The sequence below is a fragment of the Tenrec ecaudatus genome, chromosome 18 (assembly GCF_050624435.1).
Source record: "Tenrec ecaudatus isolate mTenEca1 chromosome 18, mTenEca1.hap1, whole genome shotgun sequence".
NCBI lineage: Eukaryota > Metazoa > Chordata > Mammalia > Afrosoricida > Tenrecidae > Tenrec > Tenrec ecaudatus.
The window spans coordinates 28,678,764-28,692,999 of NC_134547.1; the positions used below are offsets into that span (position 1 = coordinate 28,678,764).

At 55.3% G+C, this 14,236-nt stretch overlaps 1 protein-coding gene across 1 annotated transcript in view; it reads left to right on the forward strand.

Moving 5' to 3' along the window:
* The window catches only part of PEPD (peptidase D), a 130,573-nt gene that overhangs the window by 101,852 nt on the left and 14,485 nt on the right, over nucleotides 1-14,236 (forward strand). The window contains exons 10-11 of the mRNA XM_075536416.1: nucleotides 8,627-8,695; nucleotides 9,628-9,705. Coding sequence (XP_075392531.1) covers nucleotides 8,627-8,695; nucleotides 9,628-9,705 — 147 coding nt within the window. The remainder of the gene's footprint in view (nucleotides 1-8,626; nucleotides 8,696-9,627; nucleotides 9,706-14,236) is intronic.

A 14,236-nucleotide genomic window follows, 5' to 3' on the forward strand; every position in this document is an offset into this window, starting at 1 on the left:
GGCTTTAGCCAGCCCAATGGCCTTCTCCTGGCAATAGGTTCACCCCACTATGGGATGGAGGAGTAATGAGCCTATGGGGAGGGGGCGGGGGAGTTCCTTTGTGTCAGGAATTTCTAAGCTTTCTCCCATTTGGAGATATGGAGCTGAATAGATGCGGGCTTATTAGCAGTGTGGAGCAGGCAAGGTTTGGACAACTCAGAAGGAAAGATGTTTTTTTACCCAGTAACTGATACTGAGGAACTTAGAATTGCAACCTAATCAAGCATATCATGAATAAAGGGGAAGATTTGTTAATTGAATGTCATATTATGTCCTCGGCTATGCTTAATACAAGATAGGCCATTTAGAATTCCCAATTATACAATTAAAATGCTAATTATCTCCTACCTTGATAACAGCAGCTCTTGGAGGGCGGGTGAGCTGCGCTTCTCCTGGCTCCTCATCCTTTTTCAATAGCACCCCCCCACCCCACCGCCCACCTCCGCCATCTTTGCTGCTGCCCGGGCCTCTGGTGGGTGGCTTCTTCTCTTCCCTCTCCTGGGGCACCTGCTGCTGCTTCCCTAGGGCAGCTTGAACGGGCTCCTCTGCCTGCACCCCTCATGGGCCTGGCAGACTCCTTCAGGCTCCGTGCAGGAGCGAGGTCAGGAGCCTGGACATTGTCAGCATCCCCAGCCCCCCGCGCTTACAGCTACTGAGGGGCCCGGGCCTTTTTAAGGCACCAGGGTTAAGGCCACAAGGGTTACTTTACTGTGATGAAATATCTAAAATTTGTCATTTTAACCTTTTTAAAGTTCAGTCACATGAACTATATGCACAGAACTGTGCAACTGTCACAAGTTACTTCTTTTTAGAACTTGATCATCAGCCTAAATCTGAACTTGGGGCTCCTTCCGCCACAGTCCTCCTGTCCAGTAGACTGCCAGGTACCGGAGAGCAAGAACACTAACGAAGGGGGTACACACAGGCTTATATTAGAAGGGGATTCAAGAAGGTCATGGAAAGTTCCAGTTTTGAAAGCTATGTACATTGTCCACACATATGGAGAGAGAGTGATTGATTGATTGATCTCAAGGAAATGGCTCGCTCACTTATAAAGGCTTGCAAGCCCTAAGTCTGCGGCTTTCCGTTGTAGGTTTCTCCTGAGTCTCATAGACTGACAACAGGTCAGGCAGCAGGCTGCTGGCTTGTGGGCTGCGTAGTCTGGCAAATCGCAGAGAGTCAGGTTAGGTATAAGGGTCGTTCATGCCAGCCAGTGTGGTAAATTCCTTCTTTGCCTGTTGGTCATGAGGAGGCCAAAGAGGCTGGGTGGCATTTCCTAACCTCTAGTTCAAGGGAATCCGTGCGGTGTCTCCAGGTAGAAGCAGCCCCCTCTTCATAACGAAGATGCAGGCCTGCAGAGCATAGATTCACAGTGGCAACTCAGAGCCACTATCCGGCAAACCACACAAAGGCTTTTCCTTTCCCCCAGTGAATAGCCACTCTTAGAAAGCTTCGTAGGAGGCTGGGAGGAAGATTCGGAGTAACTTCTGGCCCTTCATTCAAGAGGCTGTGGAGCTGTAAACTGGCTCAAGTCTGGGAATTGATTGGCACGTCTGTGACACTCTATTCACTCATTAGACCTAGCATTCTTCCGCTTGTAAATATTTAGTGCGTGTCCTATCTTCAAAGGCACTTCAGAAGTCTGGGGGGGTGGGTTGGTGGGCAGATAATTCATTCTATTTGATTCTATTTTTCTACAAACGTTTTGAAGGCAATGGCACGGAGTCATAAGCCCGGACAAGTGAGACTGTGTTCCCCGGGCTCCAGTATCCACTATGGCAGCCCCTACTGAAGTGCCGCTCTCGGCCCCTATCACCTTGGGTCTCAGCAACCCCGCGACAGTTAGGCTTCTTAATTCAGTCATGCACCTTCTCCCTGTCAAATACGACTTACCTCGGGGACTTAGCACAGCAGGCTTTCACGGGCACGGGGCTCCCTTCACAAACCTGATTCTCTCCGTTTCGTGGGCAAAAGGCTGGTGAGGCCACCCTGATAAGCCTACTCTAACATGCCAATTCCCCTAGGTGTCCGGACGCTTTCTTCTGCGGTCTGGAAAGTCGGATCTGGTGCTTCAGTTTGATTTAGTGTAGGCCACTTTGGGATCCATGCTTCAGTGAGCCAACAAGTCAACTGTGGGACCCTTTTCTACCCTCGCAAACCGAAACCCTGCGTGCAGACGCCTCGCTTAGTGGGCTCATGGCCGTTTATACACTCGGAAGCTTCCAACTCTATGTCCCTGGCACCGGTGCCCCGTGCCCTTAGTCACCCCTATACCTGTTCCTCCGCTTTCCGCGTGTGCGTACTGGAAAAGTCCAGCGGTTCTTTTGGGATATAACCTATCTCCTCCCAAGGTCGCACTTTGTACGTACCTTTCTCAGGCTCACCGGGACTGAAATCTAGTTATAAACCTAGAAGTAAAAATAGATACATCTGAGGAATATTCAGCAATGTCTTGGAAGCCACCTACTTCAGTGGTATCTCGTTCAATGACTCACCAGGCACAACTGGGCTAAGCTCATCAGCTAAGGGTAAGAGGGCTGGTTCTGTTGGCAGGAGTGAGCCAACTGAATTTAGGGCCTCGGCGCCCCAGCTTTGTGATGATCTGCCCATACATCCCCGTCTCAAGTTTCCAACTGTTTTCTTCCCAGCCAGCGGCCTCGCATTTAACTTCAGCACCATTAGAGGTTGAGAATCTACCTGCCGTTGTAATTCAGCCACTCTTGTGATACTAGGCTGCGCTGGGTTTTCTGCCGCACCGTATCTCTTACTGCAGGAAGGAAGGTTTCTGGGCACACATGTACATTTTCAGGCACGTGAGCTGTGTCTCTTAAACCCTGAGCTGGAGGGGCATTTTGTCTTGAAGAGCGAGAAAACAATCAGCTTCCCTCTACTTTTCTCTGATGGAATTGTTTTAAAAGGTATCAAATATGGGCACCCAGAGCCTCCCTTCTCACCAATGCTTGTTTAAAATTAATCTCCTAACTGTTGTCTTGAGAGTTGAGTGAAGGTTTACGGAGTAGATCGTTTCCCCACTCACATCATTTCAATCCCCACAACGCACCACCACCTCTCTCATTTCCTCCCTGGGTTCTCTGCTTCGTCTTCCTCTCACCAGTACTTGATCTCGTGTTGGTGATATTTTACATATTAATATACGTATTAATAAGGGGGAAACTCGGGTCTGTGACCCCTGTGCCCCCGCTTGACCCCTCCCCAACAGCATAGCCCCTTAGATGGGAGAGGGTAAGGGAGTGGTGCCCCACCCCCATGCCCCTCCCGAGCTGAGGCAGTAGGGAGAGTGGCCTGGGCATGGAGCGGGGCTCAGGCCATGTGGACTTAGTCCATGCCAGCCCTAGGGGGCCCTGGCACCGATGTCCTGGAAATGCAAATGTGTCCGCATGCAACTGGCCAGGCCTGTAGGAAGTCCTGGGAGGGAAGGGGTCAGGCAGTATCAGTTGGAGCACTGAGACTGGTGGGGGGTGGGAAGAGATTGAGACAACAGAGAGAGTCGCAGTAGACAGAGAATATGTAGACAGTAGACAGTGATGGCAGGCATGGATCGTGTCCTCAGGGTGCCGGGGCCACACAGGCCACAGCATGCCACCAGCCGGCCTTCAGCTAGCCTCCACTTCCCTAGTCGTGCCTTTCTGGCGTTAATGGGAGGTTTGTAACTAGTCCCTTCCCAGCGGCACATTGGGAAGGCTGTGTGCTTAGAGACTGGGTGGTGGCTCTCTGTGTCTTTCCTCACCCCAGGACCTGGTACCCCGTCCTGTCCCTCAGAGGGGCCACTGAGAGCATGCGTTCAAGGAGCCAGGACCCTTGGGGGACTTGGACAGTGCCCTGGGCAGATCCCAGGGGCTGCCCCATGCAGTGACCCCTGGGACGGGAGGGAGGGTTCCTTTGCTAGGACCTTCTGGTGGCCCTGTGCACTGTGCATGCCAAGAGACAGGGGGGACCGTGTCCATCCTGTCCCTGAGAATTCTAGGATCACTGGGCATGTGTCTCAGCTCCATGTGAAAGAAATCCTCCTGCCACCTCCATGGTTGGAAACAGGCCTGGGATTGACCCCGACCTCTGTGATTGCTGCTACTTCCCCTTGCTGCACAGGTCCTGTGGGGCCTCCCTCCTCCAGGCGAGCACCTGGCACCCAGGCCACAGCCCGGGCCTGTGGGCCGAGCTCACTGCGGCCATGTACCAAGTCCTCCACCCGTGCTCAGCCATTTATCCATTACAGCAGCCCCTGAAGGGAGGAACTCCTGGTCCCCCCAACTCTACCACGAAGAAACTAAGGCACGGAGGGGTCACAGCTGTCGGTGGCAGAGCTGGGCTTTGGCTGTGTTGAGCAGCACCCTAGAGGCTGGGTGGGTGGGACAAGCAGCCCCCTTGAGAAAGGGCCTGGAGAGGGACAGCATAGGGCTGAGGGAGAGTAGCAGTCAGAGCCCCCCGTCACTGCCAGGAGAGAGAGTGGAGTGTGAGGAGGCGCGGCTGCACTCGTGCCCAAGGAGCTAGCTCAGAGCTACCCCTGCTCCGCCACGACACCCAACTTGGTTCCCCGCCATCCAGAGTACTCATCCCACCAAACCTTCTGCTCAGCCCACCGATTCCACTTCCCCTGTTTTCCTTCCTGTGGGGGCGTTCCCCGCTGACTGGCCTCCCTTCCACCTTTTGGAACCTGGGGGTCCTTTGAGGCAGGTGAGTAAGGGGGACCTCTTGCAGCGCCCGGTCCCTGTGCTTGCAGTTGGACAGTGGGGTTGACCCTGGCTGCCTGGGGCCGCCCACCACCATGACTTGGGTCAGCTCTTCGGTTTTTGTCCGGCCCTGGCTTATCTCCTGCATGATGACCTCGATGGGGCAGGAGCTGGACAGTGTGTCCATCCATGAGGGAGGCCCAGCTGCGCTGGCCCATGCAAGTGCATGGATATATTGTTCACTTCTGTTTGGTCCTGGTTCAATTCTGCCTGTCCTTTTCTTCAGGTGTACTTTGAAGGTGTTTATTTGCACACATCCACAGTCACCATCTGATAAGTCCTTGGGGTTGCAACGCTGGGGAGCTGTTTTCTTAGGTTTATCACTGGGGTGGTGAGTTCATCTGTGAGTGGGTAAGGAAACCTGTATCCTAACCTCCCTGGACGGGAGCAGCGCCAGGCTGGGCCAAGCATGCTGCCTTAGTTACCTGGTGCTGCCGCAACAGAAAGACCCCGTGGCTCATTTTAACAAACAGACTAGGAATTTAAATTCAGGGCGACGACCCCTGGGGAAGGCTGTCTCCCTCTGTTGGCTCCCTACAGCACGTGTGGCCCAGTGTCCTTTGGAGAGCTCTGTGTTCATCGGCATCAGTCTTCCTCTAGGTCTAGGAGATTCTCAGCACAGGGACCTTGGGTCCACTGCTTCTGATGCTTCTTGCTCAGTGATAGGCAGTCCCACTATCTGCATTAGCCCCCCTTTCCTTATGTCTCTGTGAAGATAAGAGCTGATGCAGGCCACCCCAGGAAACTCTATTTACATGGCGTCCGGGCTGTGGCCTGTTAAGGTTATTGCATTAGCGGGTCCTCTTAAAGCTGATTAGCTGATCCCATCTCATCGGGGTTTGTCCTCTCATAGTTGCAAAATCACTGATGATCATAGTCCAGGCAAGTTGACACATGATTAGGGGATTGGGACGGCAGGGAGGACACAATTAAGCCCATGACAGGGATTTCCTAGTCTGAAACCCACATGGATGCTCAGGGGCTTTTTCAGTTTGACCCGAGCCTGTAAAGCACCTTGCTACCACTTGGAGAGCGGTGGCAGTGTTTTGCAGAGGGTCCAACAACTGCACTGTGCTTGGTGGGGTCTTTCCAGCCCCTCCGTGCACATGGCCAAAGCCTGTTACCTGCCCCACACAACAGGCACCGCCGAGGCTCATGGCTTCCTCCTCCTCCCTGGCCTCAGCATCCCCCTTCCTTGTGAACCGAGCTCCACTTGGTGTCTTGCCTGCATCGCTGAGTGTTGGAGGCAGGAGGGCTCCTGCCTGAGTAACCTACAGTCCTTGTGGATCTTGTTCCAGGGCTGATGGGCAGCCTACAGCTGGACTTGGTCATCGACACTGGGCAGTCAATAGCTAGCCCAAATCCACTGCTTTCCCACATCTTCTGTGTGGCCTCTTTCCACGGAGCGGCCAGTGGGTAGTTTGAACCGCCGACCTCTAGGTCAGCAGCCATGTGCTTTAACCATCCGGGCTCCTCATTCAGAGGCATAACCCCCCAAAGCAAAACATCAAAACAAACTCACTCCTATGATGTTGATGCTGACGCATAGCAACCCTGTAAGACAAAGTAGAACTGCCCCTCGTAGTAGGTTTCCGGTCCTGAAAGGAGGAGAACGCCTCATCTTCTCCCTTGGAGCAGTTGGTGGTTTCAAACCGCTGCCCTTGCAGTTAGCAGCCCATAGTGTGGCCCACTCCGACACCAGGGACCCTTTCTGAGTGTCTGTCTGGGTCTGTGATCCATCAGACAGGACATCCTTCGGGCAGCTGCTCTCGGTTCTTCTGGTTTGGTCCTGGTGGCCCCACTCTGCTCTCTGAGCTCACACCGTGCAGTGCTGGCAAGCTGGGGGCTCCAGTCGGGGGCTCCCACCACCATCATTCCGGCTCACAGCGACCCTGCTCCTTAGGGTTTCCAGGACTCACTCCTCATGGGACCAGTGTGGCTGGTGGTTTGAATGGCAGACCTTACTGCTGACAGCCACGCACTTAGCCCACAGCACCACCAGCCCCCCTCCTTGGCCTTGGAAATGCAAATGTGTCCGCATGCAGCGGTCCAGCAGACTTCTCATCTGACCCAGCGCCCTCTGAGTTGCCCACACTTGGTCGAGGGCCTTGAAAGTGTTTGTGATCGCAGCTTGAGCACATCCGAGCAGGAAAGGTGGGCCCCGCTGCCTGGAGCCACCTGACAGCGCGCCACGCTCATGTCGCATCAGGAGAGCTGATCTGAAACGAAGTGGGCTGTGCACATCCCGTGACCCGGACGTCTGAGCTCTGTTCAGCCAGTATGCCTTCCCCGCACCCTTCCTCGCTCCTCGTTTCCCGCCAAGTCTGCAGCTTAACCAGCAGATGCAAACAGGGCCACTCGTTCCTTAGTCCGGTGCTCTTATGAGCTGGACCTCTGCCTGTCACCTGCCATGGCAGAGCCCGGCTGCCCCTCAAGAGTGGCTGAGCGGGCCAGGGCTGTGCTCCCCCTGCTGTTGAAGTTCCACGGTTTCGTGCCATCTTCCTGGCATCGCTTGTTGAGAGTGGGCTTCCCCAGGAGCAGGGAGTATTCTGATTGTTTGGGCTCTGTGGCATCGTGGTTACATGCTGGGCTGCTAACCACAAAGTCAGCAGTTCAAAGCTACCAGTCGTTTCAGGGGAAAACGTAAGCGTTAGAGTCTCGGAAACCCACCGGAGCAGTTCTAGCCTGTCCTATGGTCTCAGGGAGTCGGCACCGACTTGGCGGCAGGGAGCTGGGTTCTGAGCTCTGTGGGGGTCTGGAGCACAGGAGACGGAGCAGGCTTGTGAGGAGGACTTGCTGGGTGGCACTCTCCCTCCCCCTCTGAAGGCCCTGTTGGCCATAGGTAGCTCTCTGTCGTGGTGTGGGTCTCTGGCCTCTCGGCAGGGCCCCCTGCGGCTGAGGCAGGCATTGGTGCTGGCTGTGTCATGGGGTGGCTGGCAGGGATGCTGTTTGCCTCTCCTCCCCCACCTGGCACCCCTGTGCTCCTCACTACTGAGGACATTCCTTACTCACAGACGCCCAATTACCCTGCAAGGCTCTGAGAGCCGTGCATCCTGCAGAACCAGCCCTGCATGACAATTAGTTAACCCTCAATCAGAACAATTATAGGTAATTGGCAGTTACGGCTGGCTGGGAAGACTAAACTTCCCCAGCACAGAAGGGTGGATGGCCAGGCCATGGGTTCTGGAAAGGTGCCAGCCCCACTCCTTCACGTGCCCTGGGCAGTGTGTGTAGCTCAGAGGAGGGACAGTCACACAGCCCTGGGGCTCTTCTAAGTACCTGCCCATGGGCAGGTGGGCAAGGAGGGTGCACTTGAACCTGCTGCTCAGGGAAAGCCACGCTGGGGCCGAGCCCTGTGGAGGGGGTGAAAACAGCCCTTCCTCAGCTGAGGCTGGCATGTGGAGGGCCTGTGGGACCAGGGCGGGACTTGAGTCCCGTGCTCAGTCTTCTGGGAGCAGAGCCTCATGCAGAGATCCTGGTCATATGGCGGGGGAGGGGTGCAGGTGGTCCTGCAGCAGGCTCGGGAACTGTCCTGAGTGCTGGGGGGCGCTGGGGCATCCATCTTCACCATCCTACGCTGGGATCTTAATCTGGACAGCTCTCCCTTGGCTGCAGAACCATGCTGGCCCCCTGCTGGTAGCTGGGCCCTGCCATAGCTGGCTCCTGCCATGCTGACCTGTCTGGTTCTTCAGCTGACCCCTGGCCCAATCTGGGGCTGCCTCGTACTGCTCCGGACCTGGCCAGAGCACAGCAGGGCTGGGATTTTCATTCGATGGGTGGGAGGGCACGGTGTGTGTGTGCTGCGGGACCCCACCCTGATGAGCCCCTTCCTCCCACAGCCTCTTCGAGCACTACTGCTACTCCCGGGGTGGCATGCGCCACAGCTCCTACACCTGCATCTGTGGCAGGTAAGGGGGCCCCTGGGCTACAGGGACTCGGGGCTGAGCTCATGGGAGGAGGTCTGCTCCACCCTCCCCGGGGGAGACACTCATCCCAGATCCTACCACCCAATCTCACAAGTCGCTCTTCCCTCATAAGGCTTTGCTAGAGGGGCAGGATGGGTTGCGGGGGGGGGGGGGGAGCCTTCCCACTGCAGGGGGTTGGGCAGGAGCCGAGCCCAGTACAGGCTCCTGAAGCCTGGCACTGGAATGCCCCTTCCTTAGCCCCTCCTCTCAGGTACATCCCTAATCCCTGCATGTGGGGCTGAGCTGGGGTTGGTCTTGGGAGAGTGGGGGCTCCCGGCCCCTCCCCTCCAGACCAGCCCAGGCCACAAGCCGGAGGCAGCTCCCTAAGGCTGGGCCTGGGCACGTCCTCACACATGAATAATGCATGCGGACAGCCTGGGCCAGAGATGTTCTTCTCTGGCAGATCGAGAGAAAAATCATTATTTCTACTTTTATGATTCCTGAGACTCCCAAACGAGGCCATAAATATTACACCCAGGTGGTAGTGGTTGTTCCCCCCCTCCTCCTTTCCCCTTTGGACTGCTCTAAAAGTCAGGTTTTTTCCTTAAGGGAAGATCCTTAGGGAAGCTCTCCCAAGTGGAGGTGGCTGTGGCTGGCCCTGACCCCCCTCACCCTGACTCTGGCCCTTCCTTGCTCCTGTCAGCCTCCAGGGAGCAGGGTCCACCCCTGCCTCCACCTCAACTTTGTCCTCCTTCCTCCGTGCGCTGCCCAGCATGTAGGTCTCCTGCCCTCACCTCCCCAGCCCGGGGGCTGCCTGCTGCAGACCACTCTCAGGCCCAGCCCCTGGCCACTGTGCCCCTCGCCCTCAGGCTGGAGGAGGAATGGTGGTGCCAGGTGGAGGTGGGCACTGAGCAGTTTCCCTCCCCCCCCCCCAGCGGTGAGAACTCAGCGGTGCTGCACTATGGACATGCCGGGGCCCCCAACGACCGTACCATCAAGGACGGAGACATGTGGTGAGTGAGCCTGCCCCGCCCTGCCCGCCTCTCCAGCTCCCCTGCCCGGCCTGTTGCAGACAGTCTCAGGGCCCTCCCCTGAGGAGACACCCGCTCTCCTCGGTGCTCAGTGAGCACTGAGGGGGGCCTTCTCCCTGGGGTGGCTCTGTTCTCTTACACACCAACCCCTCTGTGGCACATGACACAAGGGCCAGGCCCTTGGGTCTGCAGCAGAGACATCGAACTCCAGGGGCCACCAGGCTTAGCCATCAGAGCCCTGGCTCCTGCCTCCCTCCCACTGAGCCAGCATGGTGAGGCTTTCCTGAATGGTTACACATGCTCATGGGTCCTTGTGGAAATGGTGACTCAGAAGATGTGGGCAGCCCAGGCCATGCAGGAGACTGCCACAAGTCAGCCAGGCTACTGGGGTATGACCTTCGGCTGTTGGGCTATGGCCGTCAACCAGCAGACAGAGATGCACTGTCCCAATCTGGTCTTTCCTTCCTGGATGCTGGCCGTCCTCCTGGACCTGGTTCCTTCTGAGTGCCGTGTGAAGGCAGAATCCTGGGACGCTTGAATGCTCATGCACAGACCTGCAGATGGGTCACTGGCTGGCCTCAACTGTTGCTGCCAAGTGTGGTGGTTAGGGTTGTGTGCCAGCTCGGCAGGACGACTCTCTGGTTTGGCATTTGTGGTATTGTCATCCCCATAATGAGATCTGATAGAATGTAACCACTTCCATGATGAGATCGGCAAGAGCAGCCAATCAGTGGAGAGGGCGTTTCTTTCCTTGGGGGTGTTTCATGCTTCCAATATATATAAATGCTCTGGCCAAGCTCTCTAGCTCTTTGTCTTATATCGGATGGGCTCTCCTCATCGAATCACTGATTCTCGGGACTTGAGTCAGCCTTGGGATGGGTCAGCCTTTGCAGCCTGTGAGCACCGAGTCCTGGTGGTGTGGTTCCGGGTTGGGTTGCAAACTGCAAGGGCAGCAATTAGAAACCACTAGCTGCTGCTTGGGAGAAAGACAGGGCTTTCTACTCCCATAAAGAGTTACAGGTTCAAGAAACTCACAGGAGCAGTTCTACCCTGTTCTTAGGGTTACTCGGAGTTGCATCAACTTGATGGCAGTAAGGTTGATTTCTCTTGGCAGAAATGAGCCTATGAGCAAGCAGCCCACCAGAAATGGTGGGAGCATACACAGAGTGTCACCAAGAGTGCCGACAGAGGCGGGCATGAGCGCTGCCACTCTGCATTGTCCGACAGCCTGCCCTTCCGTTTCCAGATCTGCTTGATGCCCTAACGCCTCAGCACCCACTGTGCAGTGAGTCACGGCTGTTGTCCCAGCCCTAGGTCTTGGCCTTGCCCAAGGTGGGGAGCTAAGTATCAGAGCACCCTCCTAGAGTGGCTGATGTCCTCCGGGGCGTCAATCCAAGGGCAGATGTGACCTTGATGGGACCCCTGTACTTGGCACCGGGTATGTCCCCTCATGTAAATTTTCTCACCCACTCCTCCCCGTGCCCCATGAGGTGGGTGCTTCCTCCTCAGGTTACAGACCAGGTGGCTGAGGCCCACGGGGGTTGGGGTGGGGGCCCAGGGGAAGCAAGGCTGGTGTGGCCTGCCTTTGGTTGCCTCTCGTGGCTCCCAGTTGCCCCAAGGGAGCTACAGTTGGCAGGAGAGTTCCTGGCTGTGAGACTCTCCTCTGAGCTTGGTACCCCCAGTGAGTGACTGCCTCTCCCCTCTCCTCGTAATCTGCCCCAAAGAGGGTCCCCAACCCTCCAGAAGTGGGTCCCCATTATACTTGTGTGGTGGCCTCCGATGGGGGCTTGCACCTGCCTCCCGGCCACAGCTGCAGAACCTGGAGCAGCGCCAAGAATGGCGACCCAAATGGGTGATTTTATGCCTGTTTTCCTCGTGCTAACTTTGAAATGTAGCCAGTGGAATAATGATGGGTTTGTTATAGTCAATTTATTATGCAGCATTTAGTACAACATGTTTTGTTGATTACCGTGACTGCCAGATCGAGGGTAGCACTTAGAGTCCATTGTTTTATTGAAATTGATCTGCTGAGTGAAGTAAACAACCAATCAGCCTGCATTCCCAGCATGAGCCTCAGCACATCATCAGAAGGCCTGGAGCTACAGGACATGGACGGCACAGATGTCTTCCAAAACCTGAGTGACCCCCAGTGAGTTTGGGTGTCCTAGATGGCCACCACAGGGGACACTCTGGGTCTCTGTCCTTTGACCTGGGAGGAAAATGCCCCTCCCCGTCTCTCATCCCCGCACAGGGAATCTGATAACAAGCACAGAAGCCCGAGTCTAGTGCCAGCCTTCTATGTACCTCAGTTTCTCCCTCAGTCACTGGGGGTTCTGGTGGGCAGCCCCTCACTCTGGAGAGGATTCAGTGATGACCAGTGCTAGAACCTGGGACAGCCAGGCCCTCCCTGGCCAGCCCCCAAAGCCCCTCCTTTGCAAGTGCCTGGCTCGTCCTACAGACCCTTGGTGTCTCTGGACTAGAGGTTAGAGCCATAGACTGAGCCTGAGCCGGACCTGGTCATGGATGTATTAGTTCAACTTGTCCAGAGAAACAAAAGCAGTGACCTCAAATATGTGTAAGAAAGAGCTTTATATCAAGAAGTCATTATATGTCAGCCCAGTCCAACTCAAGCCTCGTCCATAGGCCCCTCTTGACTCAGGGAGCCACACGCCATGATGCAGAATGCAGGAAGATCACAGGCCAGTGGGTTTAGAGTCTTGTGGATGCACGGTCAGTGGAAGTCTGGCAAGGCCCAGGCTGCTCCCGGGGTCAGTGGTAGAGTCCCAGGGGGTAGAAAGGCCCAGTAGCAGTGAGAGGAAGGCCCCCAGGGTCCTCCCCATAAGAAGGCCACACCCCCCAATGATGCATCATCAGGGGTGGCATCCAACCTGGTTGCCACAACCCACATCTTCCAGTTGACACGAAATCATCTAACCGCCATAACGGGCCACTCTCCGGTTCTGTGTTCAGCCTCCAAGAGTCCTCTCAGAGTGAGTCGTGATGGGGATTGAAGTTGGCCAAGCCCTGCTCTGTCCTTGAAAGTCCCCATGAACTGAGCCACAGCCGCCGTCATCACCAGCGAGGCCTGTGAGGTGGGCACTTCGGTTCTTGCCACACAAGAACTGTAAAGGGCATTTTGAGGGCCATTGTGCCCACCCTAAGCCAAGCCATGGTATTACTGTCAGTCACCCGGTGGCCGATGAATAAAAGAGCCTTCAGAAGAGTGGATGCACCTGAATCGTGGTGGAGGAGGATGTTCACAGTACCAGAAGAACCAACAATTCTGTCTTGAAAACATAGCTCCTTGAAGCGAGGCTGGTGAGACTTCATCTCGCATACTTCGGACATGTTATCAGGAGAGACCAGTCCCTGGAGAAGGGCACCGTGCTGGGCAATGAACAAGGAAGGCTTTTGACGAGGTGACTGACACAGTGGCTGAGGCTGGTGCAGAGCCAGGCAGCTCTCATTGTGCTGTTGTGCTGTTGCTGGGTCAGAGGCAGTTCAGTGGCACTGAACCTCTGGGTCTCGTCTGCTTTCTCTGGGTTAGATCTCGAGGATGGAGCTATGGGTCCTTCCCTCTGGACCCTGCCCTTTCCTGCTGCCTCCCTTCGTCCTCAGAGCCCATCACCAAGTCAGAATCCTAGAGGAATCACCAGCTGCCTCTTGGATTTGTTCTTAAAGCAGCTGGGCCAAACGCAAACCACACTGTCGTCATCTGACTCGGGGAGCCTAGAGGGCCTCTCGATCAACTCCTGGGGGTTACTGGGACCTTACATCTTTACGGAGTTGACAGCCTTATCTTTCTCCTAGAGTAGCTGTGGGGTTTGAACCGAAGACCTTCGGTTTCCAGCCCAACACCTAAGTCCATAGTGCCAGCAGGGCTGGCCTCCTAAAGCAGAGTTAGAAAGTGTGGCCCCTGCACATCTATCTTTCAATGAGCACACACAGAGGACAGCAGCTGAGGTTAGCTGGAGCCCTGTTTATGGGTGAGGCCCCAGAAACCCCTTCCCAGTGTGTTAGGTTCTCTAGAGAAACAGAACCAGAATGCTAATAATTATATATATATTTACACAGCTAGATAGATGTATAACATAATAAATAGTTAATTAAATTATAAAGCAGTACAAATGGCTCAGTGCAACTCCCTCCTGTGAGACAGTTGTGAGACACTTCAAGTCTTGAGGGCCTCCAAGTAGTCCTCTGTAGAGCAATTCAGGCCATCCCGGAACAGGCAGCAAACAGCAAGGCAGGTCACCAACTGTCAGCCAGATGACAGGGTCCGACATTCCCCAGCTCAAGAGATGGAAATTCCAGTGGTGTGGCAAAGCTGGTCTTGAAGGAACCTCAAATTACAGCGACACAGTCCACGAGTTAGGTGTACCACAGGTAATGTAGTTTGCAAATTGAGGCAAAGAACAAGCAAGGCAGCCGCACACTGGTCCGATGATCAAAGAGCAAGAGATAAAGGCAAGACTCGCCGAGCCACCTATCTCTCCATCCTTCAATTAATCCC